At 43.2% G+C, this 23,511-nt stretch overlaps 2 protein-coding genes across 6 annotated transcripts in view; one reads left to right on the top strand and one right to left on the bottom strand.

Moving 5' to 3' along the window:
- Window positions 1-1,867: 1,867 nt before the first annotated feature.
- LOC306917896 (large ribosomal subunit protein eL32-like) lies at window positions 1,868-6,822 on the bottom strand. Of its 2 annotated transcripts, none has more exons than XM_079530792.1 (4): window positions 6,737-6,822; window positions 4,815-4,915; window positions 3,919-4,100; window positions 1,868-2,228 (listed from the first exon to the last, which is right to left on the bottom strand). In XM_079530792.1, the coding sequence occupies exons 2-4, from the start codon at window positions 4,908-4,910 to the stop codon at window positions 2,099-2,101; spliced, it is 408 nt and encodes a 135-aa protein (XP_079386918.1). In that variant the 5' UTR covers window positions 4,911-4,915; window positions 6,737-6,822; the 3' UTR covers window positions 1,868-2,098. The 2 variants fall into 2 exon arrangements, with proteins under 2 accessions (XP_079386918.1, XP_079386919.1); XM_079530793.1 differs by lacking the exon at window positions 6,737-6,822 and adding an exon at window positions 6,437-6,566.
- Window positions 6,823-8,855: 2,033 nt separating this feature from the next.
- Window positions 8,856-23,511, top strand: part of ssuh2rs1 (ssu-2 homolog, related sequence 1) — a 52,416-nt gene continuing 37,760 nt past the window's right edge. For 2 of the 4 annotated variants that reach the window (XM_079530799.1, XM_079530798.1), the window contains exons 1-5: window positions 8,856-8,969; window positions 10,331-10,410; window positions 15,108-15,227; window positions 19,277-19,352; window positions 23,158-23,287. In XM_079530799.1, the coding sequence (XP_079386925.1) occupies window positions 8,941-8,969; window positions 10,331-10,410; window positions 15,108-15,227; window positions 19,277-19,352; window positions 23,158-23,287 (435 nt within the window). In that variant the 5' untranslated portion in view covers window positions 8,856-8,940. Of the gene's footprint in view, window positions 8,970-10,330; window positions 10,411-14,338; window positions 14,628-14,867; window positions 15,005-15,107; window positions 15,228-19,276; window positions 19,353-23,157; window positions 23,288-23,511 lie in introns of those variants that run through there. The other 2 variants (XM_079530800.1, XM_079530801.1) reach the window with 2 other exon arrangements.

Here is a 23,511-nt window from a genome sequence, read left to right as displayed (position 1 = left end):
ATTCTTTAAGTAGCATGTGACATATGAAACTAGGGTGTTTGCATGATTCTGAATCCATTCCAAGCATTAGTTTTGCAAAAAGAACACTCCTTGGGAGGAAAACGGCCACACAAACGTGATGAGGTCAGCACAATGCTTGGAATGGATTCAGAATCATGAAATCACCCTAGTTTCATATGTCACATGCTACTTAAAGAATGATGAAATTTAGACTTTTTTGCCTTATACAGGATGTTATGGGTATGGTCACATATTATGCTAATAACTCAACTTTCCCACGGGAGTTGAATTTCAAACTTTTAGTACATGTTATTAGACACCTTTAGAAACACATTGGTGAAGACATTTCTTGGTAACGATTTAGTTCCCAGATTGGTCAAATACCTGATAAAATGCCCTTACTATGTTGTCTGAAGAGGAAACAGAATCTCTCTCTCAAGTTATGGGGGTAAAAAACAAGTTGGAAGAAACCACTTTGATCTCCACCAGTAGCATCCTAATAATTCAACCAGGGGACAAACAGCACATGTACGAGCATGGGCCGGGGCTATTTAATATAAATAAATGCTCTTCCACTAGCCCTGAGACTTGCACCCTGTGGACATCTTTAAAACGTTCCTCTTTGAACAAGCATTAATTTTGTGGATGGTTCAACCTGCATTTGCTGATTTATCCTATATTTATTGATTCTTCATGCCTGTATTGTCATTTTTGTTTGAGTTGAATTGTACAGCAATTTCTATCTGCTTTGTTTTCGTTGTCTTGCATTTAAAGCACTTTGCGAGTGCTCGTGAAAGATGCTATATAAATAAAATTGACTTAATTAGTATTTTCAATGTTTAAACTGACTGTGGCTCAAGAGGTAGAGCAGGTCGTCCAATGATCCATGGGTCGGCGGTTCGAATCCCGGCTCCTCCTGTCTACATGTCGAAGTGTCCTTGGGCAAGACACTGAACCCCAAATTGCTCCCGATGTGCTGGTTGGTGCCTTGCATGGCTTCCGCCGCAATCGGTGTGTGAATGTGTGTGTGAATGGAATGCACAATCTATGTAAAGCACCTTGGAGAAAGGCGCTATATAAATGCACCATTTACCAGTTATAAAGAAGACCAAGTACTCCCTTGGTCTCCTTTATAGTTTAAACATTGAAAATACTAAGTAAATTTTATTTATATATATATATATATATATATTACAAAATATATTAAAATAGGTACCCCATTGGCCTGAAGAGAAGAGTTTTTCCAAAATATCCTAAAAAAAAGGGTGGTATTATAATCAGGGAATATATGTTTCCACAAATGAATCTTGAAAAATGGGTCTTATAATCAGTCGTCTTATATTCGGCGCAACACGGTAAGACCCTGGCCAGGTATTAGTTTCCCCAAGTACAGAAGGTTCAACATGTTTAAAAGGAAAACTCCTGGTACATTTTATTCTAAAATATGCATGCATGAAAATGATCCGATTGAATTCCTTAGAGATGCAGTGCGTTTACGCAGATTGAATTCCTTAGAGATGCAGTGCGTTTACGCAGATTGAATTCCTTAGAGATGCAGTGCGTTTACGCAGATTGAATTCCTTAGAGATGCAGCAGTGCGTTTACGCAGATTGAATTCCTTAGAGATGCAGCAGTGCGTTTACGCAGATTGAATTCCTTAGAGCTGCAGTGCGTTTACGCATCACAACATGACTGTCATCATCAGTGAAGCATAAAGTAGCATTCTGCATGCCATGTGAATGTAGGATTAACATTTTAGTTTCAGATATAAATTTGACCAAAATATTACCAAGGAGTTCTTTAAAACACAGCTTTAGAGTAATTGTAAATGATGCGTCTGCTGTAAAGAGCCTAAACGTTGTCTGGCTCACCTTTTAGGGACAATAATTTATTTCACTTCCATATGTCTTACAAATTCTCAATTCTCCAGACCTGGCATTTAGAGACCTTTAGTATCCCCGGTAACCACAACAACGTCCAATATCACAAATAAACTAACATTGTATGGAAAAAACAAAAAGAACAATCTGTAAGCAGTTTGTACATTTTTAAAGACCTTTTTTGTGTTTATTGTGAAAATAATAATGAGTGAGATAATCTATTCGTTCTCCTCGCTGCGCAGCCTGGCGTTGGGGTTGGTGATCTTGATGGCGAGCTGAGCCGCTCTCTCAACGATCAGCTTCCTGTTCTTAGAGGAGACGTTGTGGGCGATCTCTGCACAGAAGGTCCTAAAGAGAGAGAGCAGAGGAGAGGGTCGTTAACTACTGGATCTTCATGATAAATACAGTCCACTTCAGTGGCTTTGTTCCATTACTAATGCACAACAGGACACTGACAGGAAGTGAACATTAGTATGTCTGCATGCTATACGTTAAGCCCATTTAGACCCGAGGCAGATTCTAAAACCTAACCGAAGGTTTTCTGACAACCGTCCAACTTCTTATTAAAAAGAATGTTGACAGAGGTAGCTCCCGGCAATGAAAGGTATAACAACGTATAGGTTACCCCAGGTGTAAGTGGGTTAAGTGTGCACTGACTGACTGTTATGGCCTACTGGTGGCTGTTGCACACAAGACTGTTATGGCCTACTGGTGGCTGTTATGGCCTACTGGTGGCTGTTATGGCCTACTGGTGGCTGTTGCACTCAAGACTGTTATGGCCTATTGGTGGCTGTTATGGCCTACTGGTGGCTGTTGCACACAAGACTGTTATGGCCTACTGGTGGCTGTTATGGCCTATTGGTGGCTGTTATGGCCTACTGGTGGCTGTTGCACACAAGACTGTTATGGCCTACTGGTGGCTGTTATGGCCTACTGGTGGCTGTTGCACACAAGACTGTTATGGCCTACTGTTATGGCCTACTGGTGGCTGTTGCACACAAGACTGTTATGGCCTACTGGTGGCTGTTATGGCCTACTGGTGGCTGTTGCACACAAGTCTAACATCACAATTAATTCGTATGCATCACCACCACCACCACCACCCTGTAACGGTTCAGACCAACCAACAGCATCAATCAAAGGCCCTTCTGACTTCTTAGTGAAAACAGATCCTGCTGCTACCATGCCATGTTATTCTGTATCCCTGCTAGTTTTAACCCATTTACTGAATGTAGACGTCACCAGACAGATCTCTGATCGTATGCTACGTTAGGTTAAGATTACACGTCAAGCTGGAGGCCGAGTTAATTTGCACGTTGCGTCAACTTTCTTACTCCTGCTTGCAAAGCAGAAAGCCTGATGACTTTCACCAAAAAACGTAACGCAGACTATACACAATTGCTGAGGTTTTGAACCATCTTGTGCTATATTTGTCTATTTTAGAATACTTTTACAATTTAGGCATTTAGCTTAATCCAGAGCGATTTACAGTAAGCAAGAACACATGGTAATACATCACATACTTTGACACACCATGTGCCTTAAATGGGGCCGGCAGATTGTCAAACTTTTTGGATTTCATTTAAAGATTAATGTTGCCGTCACAATCAAGTTAAACGCAATTTTGGCCACATAAAGGCCAGCAAGTGCACAGCAACCAATGCAACTTCTACTACAAAGCACCGGTCAGTCCAGACCGATGAAACTGGACACAAGTTACAACTGGTTGCATTGATGTGGACTGGCCTTAAAATAAACTTGACGATCAGCCATTTCTGTATAAAAAAAAATAAGTCTGTAGTATCTTTGTAAATTTGTCATTTGTCATATCAGCCCATTTTACCAGGCAAACAGAAGTGTATTTATTCATGTTCCAATGTTCAATGCCACAACACAATTAAATTGTAAATTGCAATTATTTGTAATTGCGACAGCCCTCGAGTGTTTAACCTGCAATGTAATCAAAGTAAAACCAGGACATACTTGTTGCACATCATGTAATAAAAGTAGAACAATGTAATCAGAGTAAAACACGTACTTGTTGCTCATCATGAGCACCTCCAGCTCCTTCATGTTGTTGATCAGGAACTTCTTGAAGCCGGTGGGCAGCATGTGTTTGGTCTTCTTGTTGGATCCGTAACCGATGTTGGGCATCAGCATCTGACCCTTGAAGCGCCTGCGGACCCTGTTGTCGATACCACGGGGCTTACGCCAGCTTTTCTGTCGGGATACAGAATCAGAGAATACACTGTCACATTATGGGGTCACGCCAGCTTTTCTGTCGGGATACAGAATCAGAGAATACACTGTCACATTATGGGGTCACGCCAGCTTTTCTGTCGGGATACAGAATCAGAGAATACACTGTCACATTATGGGGTCACGCCAGCTTTTCTGTCGGGATACAGAATCAGAGAATACACTGTCACATTATGGGGTCACGCCAGTTTTTCTGTTGGGATACAGAAAGAATAAAAACGTTACATTCTGGGGTTGTCAGTTTTTTCTGTTGGAACAGAAAGCAGAATAAAACTCGTCACATTTCAGGTTCAGAGATGAAAGGATGAAATAGTTTTGCTATTTACGAAGAATGAATGTGCTAGTTTGATCACTTCAAATACTTTCCTCTTTAAAAAACTAGGCCGGTAAGCGAAAATAGCAGCTCTACAAGCTCACAACACGTCACGCCGCAACGTGTTGTGAGCTTGTAGATCTGCTATTTTTGCACAGACATTTGGTGCACAGACGCACATTTGTCTTCTAAGGAAACCAAATAAGTGAAATCAGTTGTGGCGACAGAACTTTAATCCATGTAGATATTTCAATGTTTCCTGAGAACTCACTCAGCCTTGCAGTTTTCCCTCATGGAATCAGATTGAAATCAATAAAATATAGATCGTCATCATCATGCATTGTTCATTCACACAGACTTACCGCGATCTTGACATATCTGTCAGATTGATGCCGAATGAACTTCTTGGTACGTTTCTTCACGATCTTGGGTTTCGTGAGGGGTCTAAGGGCTCCCATGGTGACTGGAGAGGACAAGAGAGCAAAGGGAAAGTCATCACTACAACATGACATTACATCTAGGGTTTAGTGAGGGGTCCGAGGGCTCCCATGGTGACTGGAGAGGACAAGAGAGCAAAGGGAAAGTCATCACTACAACATGACATTACATCTAGGGTTTAGTGAGGGGTCCGAGGGCTCCCATGGTGACTGGAGAGGACAGGAGAGCAGAGGGAAAGTCATCACTACAACATGACATTACATCTAGGGTTTAGTGAGGGGTCCGAGGGCTCCCATGGTGACTGGAGAGGACAGGAGAGCAGAGGGAAAGTCATCACTACAACATGACATTACATCTAGGGTTTAGTGAGGGGTCCGAGGGCTCCCATGGTGACTGGAGAGGACAGGAGAGCAGAGGGAAAGTCATCACTACAACATGACATTACATCTAGGGTTTAGTGAGGGGTCCGAGGGCTCCCATGGTGACTGGAGAGGACAGGAGAGCAGAGGGAAAGTCATCACTACAACATGACATTACATCTAGGGTTTAGTGAGGGGTCCGAGGGCTCCCATGGTGACACAGGAGAGCATAGTTTGCCTGTTCTCTCCTAATGGTACCAACATCAATACAGCATGGACTAGTGGACAAAATCTTATCCAACGACATCATATTCTTTAGTTTTGGGTCTGAGAGGCTAAATCAAAAGGGTCCGAGAGGATAAATATCAGGTGGTCCGTGGCTCAAACACTGAATAAATAACGGACCTTGATATGAAAAGTGTTTAAAACTAGTGAGTTAGCTAATGTCAGGTGACAGTGATGTCCTGTGGAAATGACCAGTTATCAGTAGCTGAACCAGGTATACATTATTGTAGGTAGAATTACACCTGGTCTGTGGCTTACCAACGACAATCAATCAATGCACATTGAGAGATATGATAGAATAGTTGTCCACTGCAGCCAGTGAGCTGTAGCGGGTCTGTGGTTTACTACCAGCAATGACATCAATGCACATTGATGCGATATAATACAATTCACTCAAACATACAAGCTTTCCAGGCAGGGAGCTGAGCTGTAGCGGGTCTGTGGTTTACTACCAGCAATGACATCAATGCACATTGATGCGATATAATACAATTCACTCAAAACATACAAGCTTTCCAGCCAGGGAGCTGAGCTGTAGCTGGTCTGTGGTTTTACTACCAGCAATGCATTGTGATGCGATATCATAATTGACTAGAACATACAAGCTGTCCATTGCAGCCAGCCAGTCACTGAGCCCCGACATTAATGCACATTGTGAATTAATACAATTCACTAAAACAACCAGGCGGTCCAGTCAGTGAGCTGTTAGCTGCCATGCTAACACCACTAGCCAGCCATGCTAAATGCTAACACCACTAGCACCAGTCTACTAACCACTAGCCAGCCATGCTAAATGCTAACACCACTAGCACCAGTCTACTAACCACTAGCCAGCCATGCTAAATGCTACGCAGCTCAAACCACCGCGACAGAAAGCAGCCTAAACACCACAGTAAACTCACGGTGTTCTTGTCACCCAGAAACCAGTAGAAATAACAGAGGAACAGAGACGTAACGAGGAGGAGGTTGGTGACCAACAGCACCAGAAAACACACATCAGAGTAGGCCATGTTATCACTGAGCAGCAGCCATACTGGACGGACCACCGGGGTCCATCAACCACACAGAGACACTAACACTGGGTTATAATAGATAATACAGAGCGGGAAGCGTCGGGGACATGTTTAACTCTTCATTCATGGGGTTTTATTACATCATTGGGTGTTTAGATGGACGGATGATAATAGATTAGTGGAACTCACCCGCCGAGCTAAAGCCGAACAGGGACTCTTCACGACGGAGGAAAGCGAAGAAAAGGACTTCCGCGGTGGCGCCGCGGGGCTTTATGGGTAGTGTAGTCCCGCGGTTCCTCCCACCCGGAACCCAAACTAGGGGAAATAGCAGATCTGCAAGCTCACAACACGGCGCAAAGCGACGTGTTGTGAGCTTGCAGATCTGCTATTTTCACTAATTTTCGCTATTTTCTTTAACATTTGTTTTCTAATTTATGGAATTGTTTAGATTAGTTTTTATTGTTATTTCCTCATGAATTTACTAAAAAAAAGTATTTAAAGTTTTTATTATAACACAATTTAAAATAAAAACACAATTAGGAGACTAATAAATACATAAATAAAATTTAAAAAAACTTGTCCACGACCGACAAAAGGCCCGTAAACCAGTGTTTGGGAAACAGTGTAGTTCACCCGGCGGGCAGAACAGAAAAGGACTACACCGCTGGCGTCGCAGAGCCTTGTGGGTAGTGTAGTTCACCCGGCGGGACGGAAGAACAGAAAAGGACTACACCGCTTTGATTGATTGATTGAAGAATTTATTAACAGTTTGCAGAATTACAGTACATTTCAAGCACAAACTCAATACAAAGGCTGTTAACTGTGAGTGGACGACCCAATTAAGCATTACACTTGTTTCCAATAGGGTCCACCATGTTCAAATCATCAAAACATTTAGAGACGTACATAGACACTTCTATAGACAGAACAGGAATTCATCATAAAGGAGGTAAAAAGGGAAAAGAAATATATACAGTGAGGGGGGGGAAAAAGGGGGGGGGCGGGGGGGGGGATTCAGATTTTACGGGGGCCAGTTTCGAATTGCAGCCATCCGTAGGTGCCCTTTGAGAGCGGTTTTGAAGGAGTCAAGGGATTCGCATGTCTTAATGACAGTTGGTAGGGCGTTCCACATTTTGGTGGCATAGGAGCGAAAAGAATTTAGTCCCTTGTTTGTGCCGAATCTGGGTTGTACATGGTTCGTTGCACTCCCTCTGGTGTTGTGGGTGTGGACTTCGTTAACATTAAGGAAGTATCTAGACAGGTACATGGGTATCTTGGTGGTGTATCGAATCTTGTGGACCAGACCCATTGCAAGATGCTGTACTCTGTCGTCGACCCTAAGCCATTCCAGCCTGTCGAAGTGGGCAGGGGTGAGGTGGGTTCGGGGGGCTAGATCAAGTAGGAGCCTGACCAGTTTGTTTTGGGAAGTCTGGAGCCTGGTTTTAAGGGCCTTTGAGGTGCTGTGGTACCAAGAGGTGCATGCATAGTCAAAGAAACCCTGTACGAGGGCTCCTGTTAAGGTCTTCAAGGTGTTTTTGTTGACCAGTGAGGAGATCCTGTAGAGGAATCTTGTTCTATGGTTGACTTTTTTGATTACGTTGGTGGCCATTTTATCACCGGAAAGATTAGCCTCCAGGATGGAACCTAGGTAGGTAATTTCATCTTTACGTGTGATAACATTGTCACCCACTCTAACCGCTGGTGTCGCAGAGCCTTGTGGGTAGTGTAGTTCTTCACGGGTGGTCGTTGAGGCAACAACGGTAAGCCATGAGAGGAGTGTAGTTTCTCTTTCTGTTGTTTAGGTTTCATTTTATTGCGTTCGTTTGGTCTGTGAGTCAAAAACAAAGTGCATATGAATATAAACAGGACATCAGCAGCAGGTTAAATGTATTTGATGTCATTCATTGGGAACTTTATACATAATGCTATTACATCATATTGTCAGTTCATTTGTGTTGTTAATTATTAGACAAGATATTCTTCTCTCTCTGTTTTCTGCGCACTTCTTGCTTTAAGGTTTATTATGGCTGTAAATCAGTAAAGTACAGTAAAGAACAGGTAGCAGGGCGTTCTGTAGCCTTGATAATAATGTGTTAATCTTCCTGTTTAGGTTCATTATGGCTGTAAATCAGTAAAGAACAGGTAGCAGGGTGTTAATAATACTGTGTTTATCTTCCTGTGGGTGTTTTGTGTTTAGTTTATAGTTTAGGTTAAACTCAAAGGATCAAAGTGCAACAGGATATTATATTTGTCATCATCACATGATAGGCTACTGCTCACGAGAGAGTGAGTGAGTGAGTGAGAGAGAGAGAGAGAGAGATCATGGAGTGAGTCCTCGTATCATCTAACCTTTCTGCCCTTGTATAGCCTGCATTTACCAGCCAAGAACAAGAATGGATCAAGTACCAATCGCCAGCAGTGGGTGAGTAATTTAAGCCATGTTGTTGTTGATGTTGATGTTTGGTACTGAAACATGAACCATGCAGGCTAGTTGGGCACTACTTAGCGCCTTTCGGAACCATACGTTAAAGTTTCTGACATTTTGATGACTTTACCAAAATGTCAGAAATTTTAACGTAGGGTTCCGAAAGGAGCTAGGCACTACTCTGGTCTAGCCCAAATATTTAGATTCTCGTAGAGGTTTTTTTCGATTCTGACGAATCTCTCTACGAGAGTCTAAAAGACTGGTCCCCTTTAAGAGGGCTCGTGTTTACGTTTGTGCCTCAAAATCACTCTTACCTTGTACAAATGCAAAATCTAAAATATAATCCAGATTGCCCCACATGTCCGGCGGGTGTTCGGAAAACAATTACCCCCGTAGCGACCGTAGTTTTCAATAAAAACAATATTTTAATCCACTCCGTCCATACTCTGTCTCGGAATCTGGCGGCCATCTTGGTTTTCTCTCCATTGTAAATGCGCAACAGAACCCTGGCCACTAGGGGCGCGGCCAATGTTCTGTTGCGCATTTACAATGGAGGAGTATGGACGGAGTGGATTAAAAGATTTTTTTTATTGAAAACTACGGTCGCTACGGGGGTAATTGTTTTCCGAACACCCGCCGGACATGTGGGGCAATCACAAACGTAAACACGAGCCCTCTTAAAGGGGACCAGTCTTTTAGACTCTCGTAGAGAGATTCGTCAGAATCGAAAAAAACCTCTACGAGAGTCTAAATGTTTGGGCTAACTCTGGTCCATAGCCTTACTGCTGTTGCTGTTCAGCATTAGAGCTATGGACCAGAGCTCTGGACCATAGTGCTGTTGCTGTTCAGCATTAGAGCTATGGACCAGAGCTCTGGTCCATTAGAGCTATGGACCAGAGCTATGGACCATAGTGCTGTTGCTGTTAAGCATTAGAGACAGAGCTAGTTGGGCACTGATATCTCTAACCCTGAATCAAGACATTATATCAGAATCGATATGACAGTCTTGATATACTGTCTGGGCCTATAAGTATTATAGCCTATACTTCTAAAAACAAAACAACGACATGTTGTTCTTGTAATCTTGTTGGACATAATTATTAGTGCATTTATCAACATCGTTTTCCATTACCTTCCAGTTTACATAATGCTTATGGAACTGTATTATATTCTATTGTATATATATATTGTATTGTATATTGTATTGTAGTGGACATAATGTTTATGGAACTGTATTATATTGTATTGTGTGTGTGTGTGTAATTGTGTATATATATATATATATATATATATATATATATATATATATATATATATATATATTGTAATGTATTGTATCATATTCATATTCTTCCCAGTGGTCATCATGCTTATGGAACTGCAAACCCTGGTTATGGAACTGCAACCCCTGGATTCATTCCACCGGCCTATAATCCTGGTAAGTTATTTTATGACCAAGTTACGCATAGCATATATTTAATATTATATAGATAAAAAAGTAGCCTATAATTAAGATATAGTCACTTTTAATGTATTAGTGGTTAAAGATGGCTCTTTTCTTCAGTCGTCAAATCCATTTAAATCTTTGGTTTGTAACCCAATGCCCATATAAGCCCCACAGCTATGCCCCAGGGGTCCTTGAGGGAGTTCCAGGGGGTTTGTAACCCTATGCCCATATAAGCCCCACAGCTATGCCCCAGGGGTCCTTGAGGGAGTTCCAGGGGGTTTGTAACCCTATGCCCATATAAGCCCCACAGCTATGCCCCAGGGGTCCTTGAGGGAGTTCCAGGGGGTTTGTAACCCTATGCCCATATAAGCCCCACAGCTATGCCCCAGGGGTCCTTGAGGGGGGGGATTCAGATTTTACGGGGGCCAGTTTGGAATTGCAGCCGTCCGTAGGTGCCCTTTGAGAGCGGTTTTGAAGGAGTCAAGAGATTTGCATGTCTTAATGACTGTTGGTAGGGCGTAACATTCCACATTTTGGTGGCATAGGAGCGAAAATAATTTAGTCCCTTGTTTGTGCCGAATCTGGGTTGTACAGGGTTTGTTGCACTCCCTCTGGTGTTGTGGGTGTGGACTTCGTTGACATTAAGGAAGTATTTAGACAGGTACATGGGTATCTTAGTGAAGTATCTAGACAGGTACATGGGTATCTTAGTGAAGTATTTAGACAGGTACATGGGTATCTTAGTGAAGTATCTAGACAGGTACATGGGTATCTTAGTGAAGTATTTAGACAGGTACATGGGTATCTTAGTGAAGTATTTAGACAGGTACATGGGTATCTTAGTGAAGTATTTAGACAGGTACATGGGTATCTTGGTGAAGTATTTAGACAGGTACATGGGTATCTTAGTGAAGTATTTAGACAGGTACATGGGTATCTTAGTGAAGTATTTAGACAGGTACATGGGTATCTTGGTGAAGTATTTAGACAGGTACATGGGTATCTTAGTGAAGTATTTAGACAGGTACATGGGTATCTTAGTGAAGTATTTAGACAGGTACATGGGTATCTTAGTGAAGTATTTAGACAGGTACATGGGTATCTTAGTGAAGTATTTAGACAGGTACATGGGTATCTTAGTGAAGTATTTAGACAGGTACATGGGTATCTTAGTGAAGTATTTAGACAGGTACATGGGTATCTTAGTGAAGTATTTAGACAGGTACATGGGTATCTTAGTGAAGTATCTAGACAGGTACATGGGTATCTTAGTGAAGTATTTAGACAGGTACATGGGTATCTTAGTGAAGTATCTAGACAGGTACATGGGTATCTTAGTGAAGTATTTAGACAGGTACATGGGTATCTTAGTGAAGTATTTAGACAGGTACATGGGTATCTTAGTGAAGTATCTAGACAGGTACATGGGTATCTTGGTGGTGTATTTAGACAGGTACATGGGTATCTTGGTGAAGTATTTAGACAGGTACATGGGTATCTTGGTGAAGTATTTAGACAGGTACATGGGTATCTTAGTGAAGTATCTAGACAGGTACATGGGTATCTTAGTGAAGTATCTAGACAGGTACATGGGTATCTTAGTGAAGTATTTAGACAGGTACATGGGTATCTTGGTGAAGTATTTAGACAGGTACATGGGTATCTTAGTGAAGTATTTAGACAGGTACATGGGTATCTTAGTGAAGTATTTAGACAGGTACATGGGTATCTTAGTGAAGTATTTAGACAGGTACATGGGTATCTTAGTGAAGTATTTAGACAGGTACATGGGTATCTTAGTGAAGTATTTAGACAGGTACATGGGTATCTTAGTGAAGTATTTAGACAGGTACATGGGAATCTTAGTGAAGTATTTAGACAGGTACATGGGTATCTTAGTGAAGTATTTAGACAGGTACATGGGTATCTTAGTGAAGTATTTAGACAGGTACATGGGTATCTTAGTGAAGTATTTAGACAGGTACATGGGTATCTTAGTGAAGTATCTAGACAGGTACATGGGTATCTTAGTGAAGTATTTAGACAGGTACATGGGTATCTTAGTGAAGTATTTAGACAGGTACATGGGTATCTTAGTGAAGTATTTAGACAGGTACATGGGTATCTTAGTGAAGTATTTAGACAGGTACATGGGTATCTTAGTGAAGTATTTAGACAGGTACATGGGTATCTTAGTGAAGTATTTAGACAGGTACATGGGTATCTTAGTGAAGTATTTAGACAGGTACATGGGTATCTTAGTGAAGTATTTAGACAGGTACATGGGTATCTTAGTGAAGTATTTAGACAGGTACATGGGTATCTTAGTGAAGTATTTAGACAGGTACATGGGTATCTTGGTGGTGTAGTGAATCTTGTGGACCAGACCCATTGCACGATGCTGTACTCTGTCGCCTTAAAGGGGAAGTGCAGATGCTGTACTCTGTCGCCTTAAAGGGGAAGTGCAGTAAGTAGGTCACTGTAGGTCACGTAGCAAAAGAAAAAGAAGGAACCAAGTATTTTAGTTACTCATTATTTGTATCAATACACTTTATAATTTATTTTTAAGAGTTTTCTTTTTTAAATAAATGTAATGAGCTGCATAATTTTACCTCTTTATTGAGGCTGTTCCATAGTGTTACTCCTGTGAATGTTAAGGATCTTTGTTTTGCCATTTGTTCTTGTTTTTATTTTTGAATAATATTAAATACCTCTGAGGTTATATTTAGTTTGTCTTTTATGAAACATCCTCTGGATAAACGAGTTATTGCTTTCCCCCTGCTCTCCAGTAGGTGGCACTGCTGTGTAAAGCAACTAGTAGGCCTGCTCAAGTACTGTTTTTCTTATTCTTTTTTTACTTGACAGTATTTCCAGTTTCCAGTACTTTTACTTCTACTCCACTACATCTCAGAGGGAAATATTTTACTTTCACTCTACACTACAATTATTTTAAGTTACTTTGGTAGATTTTGATTATTATGTATTACAACACATACACTATAACCACTTCAGCTATTACAAATATAATATAATATAATAATAATAATAATAAAATACATTGTGATAACTTGTGAAATGGGACATTCTGCATTATGCAGTACTAGGCCTGACGTCGAAATAAAAAAAAGTAATCTGAAAGTTCAATTTTCAAAGATTTGTGCCGCATTTTCACGATTCTTCAAAAATAGCAGACCTACAAGCTCGTAGAGCTTGTAGGTCTGCTATTTTTCAATAGCTAAAGTATAATGTAATGCTTAAAACACCAAAAGGGGTTCCTGCCCAAAATGGGTTAAGTAGAGCTCTATACTGTTATGAGGACATTTCTGAATTTCCAGACTTTGTACTTTTACTTAAGTCAATGGTTCCCAAACCTTTTCATGTCAAGGACCCCCAAATCGACACTGATGAGCACGTGGACCCCCATTTGAAAACATACGCCAGGGACCCCCATGAGAGAGGAACCAGTTTAACCCCCAATTTGTATTAGTCTACGGACCCTCATTTAATGGCACTTCTATCTCTGGGACCCCCAATTTATATTGTAAAAATCAATGTTAATTTAACTCTGAGTAAGAGTAACTCAGAGTTACAGACCCATAAGGGTCCATTTGGTTCCAAACTATCATTTAGCTGGGGACCCCCTGGAACTCCCTCAAGGACCCCTGAGGGTCCCCGGACCCCACTTTGAGAACCACTGAACGGTAGTACTTTCCCTCACCACATGGGATCACTTCCCTGTTCCTTCCTCTCTGTGTGTGTGTGTGTGTGTGTGTGTGTGTGTGTGTGTGTGTGTGTGTGTGTGTGTGTGTGTGTGTGTGTGTGTGTGTGTGTGTGTGTGTGTGTGTGTGTGTGTGTGGGCGGGCGGGCGGGCGGTGACTGCCTGCCTTCCTGTCACAATGCTGGAATGTTTACTCTGAGATGAGAGATCTTCTGGTTGTGATTTCAGTATACTGGGCTTTTTAAAACACCGTGTAGGTTTGGTCTCCACCTCACACGGATGTCTGCTATCGTAGAGCTATAGTTTGGTCTCCACCTCACACGGATGTCTGCTATCGTAGAGCTATAGTTTAGGTTGTGGGTTTATAGGAAGTTACCTCTCATAAAGTTGACACAAAGTTAGAATTCTAGGCTACCTTCAGGCTCATTCTTTAATAGTGTAGTGGTTTTTTTAACCAGAAATACAATGTATAATCCTGGGCAGACACAAGGTAAGCTACTCTAGTTAAATATATATACATTTTGTTGTGCAGTGTTTGTTTTAGTGATCAGTTTAAACAAATGTTTATTAGGGTTAAATCAAGGAAAAACAACTCTTGCGATGAGTGTGTCAGCTCTGTTTGGTTATCTATGAAAGTCTTCTTGGGTGTGGGTCTGTGTGCACGTGCGTGTACATGTTGTGTGTGTGCGCGTGTGTGTGTGTGTGTGTGTGTGTGTGTGTACATGTGTGCGTGTGTGCGTGCGTGTGTATACATCTCATGTATCTTAACCCATCTGTAACTCATCATGTATTAAGAACAGTTTTAGGGGCGTAGAGGAAACTTCTTTCCTTTCTTTACGTCATTTCCAACCATGTGTGTAACTGTGGGTAATTATTGACCAATCTTTTCTCCCTCCTAAAAAGATGTCTTTCTCCACTGCCTTCCCTTCCCTGTCTAAACCAGTCTGTCTTGTTTTGGTCTCTCTGACAGCCATGTACGCTCCCCCACCCATCAACGCTCCTCCCGCTGCTGACATCAACGCTCCCAGCGCGCCGCCCCCCGGCATGTTCGACACCGTGCCTGGCTATGAGGGACTGGCCGGGGGTGGAGGTACAGTATGAGTACAGTATGAGCTATTCAACTAGCTGTGATTCCTTTCTGTTAGACTCTGTGAGAGACTGCCTTCCTTGTTAGACTCTGTGAGAGACTGCCTTCCTCTGTTAGACTCTGTGAGAGACTGCCTTCCTCTGTTAGACTCTGTGAGAGACTGCCTTCCTCTGTTAGACTCTGTGAGAGACTGCCTTCCTCTGTTAGACTCTGTGAGAGACTGCCTTCCTCTGTTAGACTCTGTGAGAGACTGCCTTCCTCTGTTAGACTCTGTGAGAGACTGCCTTCCTCTGTTAGACTCTGTGAGAGACTGCCTTCCTCTGTTAGACTCTGTGAGAGACTGCCTTCCTCTGTTAGACTCTGTGAGAGACTGCCTTCCTCTGTTAGACTCTGTGAGAGACTGCCTTCCTCTGTTAGACTCTGTGAGAGACTGCCTTCCTCTGTTAGACTCTGCGAGAGACTGCCTTCCTCTGTTAGACTCTGTGAGAGACTGCCTTCCTCTGTTAGACTCTGTGAGAGACTGCCTTCCTCTGTTAGACTCTGTGAGAGACTGCCTTCCTTTGTTAGACTCTGTGAGAGACTGCCTTCCTCTGTTAGACTCTGTGAGAGACTGCCTTCCTCTGTTAGACTCTGCGAGAGACTGCCTTCCTCTGTTAGACTCTGTGAGAGACTGCCTTCCTCTGTTAGACTCTGTGAGAGACTGCCTTCCTCTGTTAGACTCTGTGAGAGACTGCCTTCCTCTGTTAGACTCTGTGAGAGACTGCCTTCCTCTGTTAGACTCTGTGAGAGACTGCCTTCCTCTGTTAGACTCTGTGAGAGACTGCCTTCCTCTGTTAGACTCTGTGAGAGACTGCCTTCCTCTGTTAGACTCTGTGAGAGACTGCCTTCCTCTGTTAGACTCTGTGAGAGACTGCCTTCCTCTGTTAGACTCTGTGAGAGACTGCCTTCCTCTGTTAGACTCTGTGAGAGACTGCCTTCCTCTGTTAGGCCCTGTACACACATATCAGACGAAACATGCTCTGTGCTGTCCGTGTTTCATGGCCGCCTCAATGCTTTTCCAATGGAAGTCACATGGTTTGACCAAACACTTGTGTTTGTCCCCCCCCCCCCCCTCCAAATACATATTGACCGCTACAATAACCTTAATTCCTTTTTGAGACGCTTTCCTGTGTTAGTGGAGGAAGGAACAAGGAAGCCTTTCTGGAGATTGTCTGCAGAGAGCAACAAAAATGTGCAAAGATGCAAAGATAATGCATTAGGACTGGAGGTTTGTCTGGTGCGTGCGTGCGTGCGTGCGTGCGTGCGTGCGTGCGTGCGTGCGTGCGTGCGTGCGTGCGTGCGCGTGTGTGTGTGTGTGAACTGATGCCAATGAACTTGTGAGGGGTATGCCACTAGTTTGAGCAAGACCCGGGAAGGTTGTGCTGTGATTGGCCAGTAGACGCTGTGATTGACAGGTCTGCCTCGTTGAACTGATCCACAGCGCTTCTGCAACTCTGCCTAAAGGCGGTAATCATAATTCTTATATTATGCCTAGAGCTAACTTTATTCCTAACTCTAAATCAGTAACACTATGCCTGAAGCTACTACTATTTACAACCCTAACTTCATTAAACTAAGCCTGAAGCTAATCTAATTCTAACCTATCAGCGAGCCCATATGGACGACACACGGGGACTACACATTTCACGCCCCCAAATGAGACAGCGGCCCCACTTCTGGTCCGTTAGAACTGTGTACTGCAGCTGTCAATGCAATCCCTATGAGAGGCATCATAAAATACTCATTTCACTGGTTCATTACTGAGGCTGTAGCGATTTATTTAGTTTGTATTCTAATAAAGTGTCCCATATGTTTGATTTGTCCTTTTGAATGTCACATACCTGCCATCTGAATATACAACCTGTACTATAATATACTGTATCAGTGTGTTTTAATGACACATACCTGCCATCTGAATATACAGCCCACAATGTACTATAATATACTCCATAAGTTTGTGAAAAGTGCTAGCATACGTCACGGTTGCATCCCTTGAGGTTTTCAATACTTAGATATATTTGTTGTATTTCGTTTTATATGCTTGTATTTGTTGAAAATGATCTAAACAGCATCTTGCAAGACTAATTATTAATACTCATCTGGAGAATTCACTAGGTAGTGAAAATGCCACTCCTCCATTTAGCTGGGTTATTTTCCCATGCAACTATTCAGCAAAGTTAATTATACAACAAGTTGACAGCGGTAAAACACACCGTTAGAGCTCCGCGGTAAGTAGAACATATATAGTAAGCCTGTGACATGTTCAAAATATAGACATGAATAACAAAGTCAGTCGGGATCGGGATGTATATTGAGAATTCCACTCTTCAAAGTCGGAGCTCGTAGTCTCGTAAAGGCGGTGGCGTCCCTTAAAAGCGACAGGTTCTCTGTCTGCCGTCTCCCCTCTGCTCCGTTAACATTATGGGTAACTCATTCAAGTGGTAAATTAAATGTGAAATACATCCTCTATTGAGAAAACAGCAATATATGTTGACAAAGACACTTCATACATTTGGAAACATATTTTTATTCAAATCAATATAGTCTTCAGTTCAAGACTAATTTGGTATATTTTAGTAATTTGGTATTATTTTAAAAGTAAGCTAACTACAGATGAATTTCAATGGACTTCTATGGGCTGGCCTGCAGTACACAGTTCTAACAGACCAGAAGTGGGGACGCTGTTTCATTTGGGGGCATGAAATGTGTAGTCCCCGTGTGTCTCTGAGCGCCTCTTTGTTAACATATGTCTGTTCTGACCTCACCTGTTACATTCATGTGTCTTAAGGTGGTTTCGTGCCCCCTCCTCTTTATAAACTATATTCATGTGTCTTAAGGTGGTTTCGTGCCCCCTCCTCTATATAAACTATATTCATGTGTCTTAAGGTGGTTTCGTGCCCCCTCCTCTTTATAAACTATATTCATGTGTCTTAAGGTGGTTTCGTGCCCCCTCCTCTTTATAAACTATATTCATGTGTCTTAAGGTGGTTTCGTGCCCCCTCCTCTATATAAACTATATTCATGTGTCTTAAGGTGGTTTCGTGCCCCCTCCTCTATATAAACTATATTCATGTGTCTTAAGGTGGTTTCGTGCCCCCTCCTCTATATAAACTATATTCATGTGTCTTAAGGTGGTTTCGTGCCCCCTCCTCTTTATAAACTATATTCATGTGTCTTAAGGTGGTTTCGTGCCCCCTCCTCTATATAAACTATATTCATGTGTCTTAAGGTGGTTTCGTGCCCCCTCCTCTATATAAACTATATTCATGTGTCTTAAGGTGGTTTCGTGCCCCCTCCTCTATATAAACTATATTCATGTGTCTTAAGGTGGTTTCGTGCCCCCTCCTCTTTATAAACTATATTCATGTGTCTTAAGGTGGTTTCGTGCCCCCTCCTCTATATAAACTATATTCATGTGTCTTAAGGTGGTTTCGTGCCCCCTCCTCTTTATAAACTATATTCATGTGTGTTAAGGTGGTTTCGTGCCCCCTCCTCTTTATAAACTATATTCATGTGTCTTAAGGTGGTTTCGTGCCCCCTCCTCTATATAAACTATATTCATGTGTCTTAAGGTGGTTTCGTGCCCCCTCCTCTATATAAACTATATTCATGTGTCTTAAGGTGGTTTCGTGCCCCCTCCTCTATATAAACTATATTCATGTGTCTTAAGGTGGTTTCGTGCCCCCTCCTCTTTATAAACTATATTCATGTGTCTTAAGGTGGTTTCGTGCCCCCTCCTCTATATAAACTATATTCATGTGTATTACGGTGGTTTCGTGCCCCCTCCTCTTTATAAAATATATTCATGTGTCTTAAGGTGGTTTCGTGCCCCCTCCTCTTTATAAAATATATTCATGTGTCTTAAGGTGGTTTCGTGCCCCCTCCTCTATATAAACTATATTCATGTGTATTACGGTGGTTTCGTGCCCCCTCCTCTTTATAAACTATATTCATGTGTCTTAAGGTGGTTTCGTGCCCCCTCCTCTTTATAAACTATATTCATGTGTCTTAAGGTGGTTTTGTGCCCCCGCCCATGCCTGCCTATCCGGTTCCACAGCCCGAGCCTGGACACACTCCTCAGCAGTGGAAGTAAGTCTTTAAAGATTCCATACTATAACAACACAGGGAGGGGTGTGACACTCCTGTTGAAGTGAGGGCCGCGACCACTTGCGGACACACACGTTCACGTTCACACTTACACGGCCACTATATTCACACACTCACTCCAGAGGGCCACTATATTCACACACTCACTCCAGAGGGCCACTATATTCACACACTCACTCCAGAGGGCCACTATATTCACACACTCACTCCAGAGGGCCACTATAGTTCCATACTCACTCCAGAGGGCCACTATATTCACACACTCACTCCAGAGGGCCACTATAGTTCCATACTCACTCCAGAGGGCCACTATATTCACACACTCACTCCAAAGGGCCACTATATTCACACACTCACTCCAGAGGGCCACTATAGTCCACATACATATCTCCACTATAGTTCCACACTCACTCCAGAGGGCCACTATATTCACACACTCACTCCAGAGGGCCACTATAGTTCCACACTCACTCCAGAGGGCCACTATATCTCCATACTCACTCCAGAGGGCCACTATAGTTCCACACTCACTCCAGAGGGCCACTATATTCACACACTCACTCCAGAGGGCCACTATAGTTCCACACTCATTTCAGAGGGCCACTATAGTTCCATACTCACTCCAGAGGGCCACTATAGTTCCACACTCACTCCAGAGGGCCACTATATCTCCATACTCACTCCAGAGGGCCGCTATAGTTCCACACTCACTCCAGATGGCCACTATATTCACACACTCACTCCAGAGGGCCACTATAGTTCCACACTCACTCCAGAGGGCCACTATAGTTCCACACTCACTCCAGAGGGCCACTATAGTTCCACACTCACTCCAGAGGGCCACTATATTTACACACTCACTCCAGAGGGCCACTATAGTTCCACACTCACTCCAGAGGGCCACTATAGTTCCACACTCACTCCAGAGTGCCACTATAGTTCCACGCTCACTCCAGAGGGCCACTATAGTTCCACGCTCACTCCAGATGGCCACTATATTCACACACTCACTCCAGAGGGCCACTATAGTTCCATACTCACTCCAGAGGGCAACTATAGTTCCACACTCACTCCAGAGGGCCACTATAGTTCCACACTCACTCCAGAGGGCCACTATAGTTCCACACTCACTCCAGAGGGCCACTATAGTTCCATACTCACTCCAGAGGGCCACTATAGTTCCATACTCACTCCAGAGGGCCACTATAGTTCCACACTCACTCCAGAGAGCCACTATAGTTCCACACTCACTCCAGAGGGCCACTATATTCACACACTCACTCCAGAGGGCCACTATATTCACACACTCACTCCAGAGGGCCACTATATTCACACACTCACTCCAGAGGGCCACTATAGTTCCATACTCACTCCAGAGGGCCACTATATTCACACACTCACTCCAGAGGGCCACTATAGTTCCATACTCACTCCAGAGGGCCACTATATTCACACACTCACTCCAAAGGGCCACTATATTCACACACTCACTCCAGAGGGCCACTATAGTCCACATACATATCTCCACTATAGTTCCACACTCACTCCAGAGGGCCACTATATTCACACACTCACTCCAGAGGGCCACTATAGTTCCACACTCACTCCAGAGGGCCACTATATCTCCATACTCACTCCAGAGGGCCACTATAGTTCCACACTCACTCCAGAGGGCCACTATATTCACACACTCACTCCAGAGGGCCACTATAGTTCCACACTCACTCCAGAGGGCCACTATAGTTCCATACTCACTCCAGAGGGCCACTATATCTCCATACTCACTCCAGAGGGCCACTATATCTCCATACTCACTCCAGAGGGCCACTATATCTCCATACTCACTCCAGAGGGCCACTATATCTCCTTACTCACTCCAGAGGGCCACTATAGTTCCATACTCACTCCAGAGGGCCACTATATCTCCATACTCACTCCAGAGGGCCACTATAGTTCCATACTCACTCCAGAGGGCCACTATAGTTCCATACTCACTCCAGAGGGCCACTATAGTTCCATACTCACTCCAGAGGGCCACTATATCTCCTTACTCACTCCAGAGGGCCACTATAGTTCCACACTCACTCCACAGGGCCACTATAGTTCCATACTCACTCCAGAGGGCCACTATATCTCCATACTCACTCCAGAGGGCCACTATATCTCCATACTCACTCCAGAGGGCCACTATATCTCCTTACTCACTCCAGAGGGCCACTATATCTCCATACTCACTCCAGAGGGCCACTATAGTTCCATACTCACTCCAGAGGGCCACTATATCTCCATACTCACTCCAGAGGGCCACTATAGTTCCATACTCACTCCAGAGGGCCACTATAGTTCCATACTCACTCCAGAGGGCCACTATATCTCCATACTCACTCCAGAGGGCCACTATAGTTCCATACTCACTCCAGAGGGCCACTATATCTCCATACTCACTCGAGAGGGCCACTATAGTTCCATACTCACTCCAGAGGGCCACTATATCTCCATACTCACTCCAGAGGGCCACTATATCTCCATACTCACTCCAGAGGGCCACTATATCTCCATACTCACTCCAGAGGGCCACTATATCTCCATACTCACTCCAGAGGGCCACTATATCTCCATACTCACTCCAGAGGGCCACTATATCTCCATACTCACTCTATAGTTCCATACTCACTCCAGAGGGCCACTATATCTCCATACTCACTCCAGAGGGCCACTATATCTCCATACTCACTCCAGAGGGCCACTATATCTCCATACTCACTCTATAGTTCCATACTCACTCCAGAGGGCCACTATATCTCCATACTCACTCCAGAGGGCCACTATATCTCCATACTCACTCCAGAGGGCCACTATAGTTCCATACTCACTCCAGAGGGCCACTATAGTTCCATACTCACTCCAGAGGGCCACTATAGTTCCATACTCACTCCAGAGGGCCACTATAGTTCCATACTCACTCCAGAGGGCCACTATATCTCCATACTCACTCCAGAGGGCCACTATAGTTCCATACTCACTCCAGAGGGCCACTATAGTTCCATACTCACTCCAGAGGGCCACTATATCTCCATACTCACTCCAGAGGGCCACATTGCATATACTGTCGTAGCAAGGATAGCTGATTATTTAATTTATTTTTATTTAATTTCAAATGCATTTAGTTATAGTTATGTTAACTTTATGAACTAAATACAAATACATCAAATGGATAGATAGATCTTTTATTGTCATTGCTTGCACGAAACAACAATAAAACAACAATATGTGTTGTTATTGTGGCGGCTGTGTCTCAGGAGGTAGAGCAGGTCGTCCAATGATCCATGGGTCGGCGGTTCGAATCCCGGCTCCTCCTGTCTACATGTCGAAGTGTCCTTGAGCAAGACACTGAACCCCAAATTGCTCCCGATGTGCTGGTTGGTACCTTGCATGGCTTCCGCCACAATCGGTGTATGAATGTGTGTGTGAATGGGTGAATGTGCATTTGGGTGAATGTAATGCACAATCTATGTAAAGCACCTTGGATAAAGGTGCTATATAAATGCACCATTTATTATGTCATGTCATTGTTTTATAGTATTCCATCTATAATATTGGATTGGGGGTAAGTCCCTGCGACATACTAGCGTCATGTCCAGGGGGTGTACTTGTACATCAAGCTGCCTCACGCTACAGAAACAGGAGATAGGCTCCTGCCCTATGGGCCTCATGGCTTGGCAAGGCTACTTACTTACTATCTATAATATTAATTATATGTGTTATTATGTCATGTTATTGTTTCCAGCATTCCGTCTATCAGTGAAGACACTGCCCGCGAGGCCTTCGCCCTGTTCGCCTCCAGTCACTGTTGTTACAACAAGTCACCTGCCAAGGATGGAGTCATCACCAACATGGAGGCCTTCAATACATACAGGGTAAGATACAGTATCCAACATGGAGTCATCACCAACATGGAGGCCTTCAATACATACAGGGTAAGATACAGTATCCAACATGGAGTCATCACCAACATGGAGGCCTTCAATACTTACAGGGTAAGATACAGTATCCAACATGGAGTCATCACCAACATGGAGGCCTTCAATACTTACAGGGTAAGATACAGTATCCAACATGGAGTCATCACCAACATGGAGGC

The sequence above is a fragment of the Electrona antarctica genome (genome assembly GCF_951216825.1).
Source record: "Electrona antarctica genome assembly, contig: scaffold_56, whole genome shotgun sequence".
Lineage (NCBI taxonomy): Eukaryota > Metazoa > Chordata > Actinopteri > Myctophiformes > Myctophidae > Electrona > Electrona antarctica.
The sequence above is the reverse complement of the archived record's forward strand: the minus strand, read 5'-3'. Positions and strand labels throughout refer to the sequence as shown.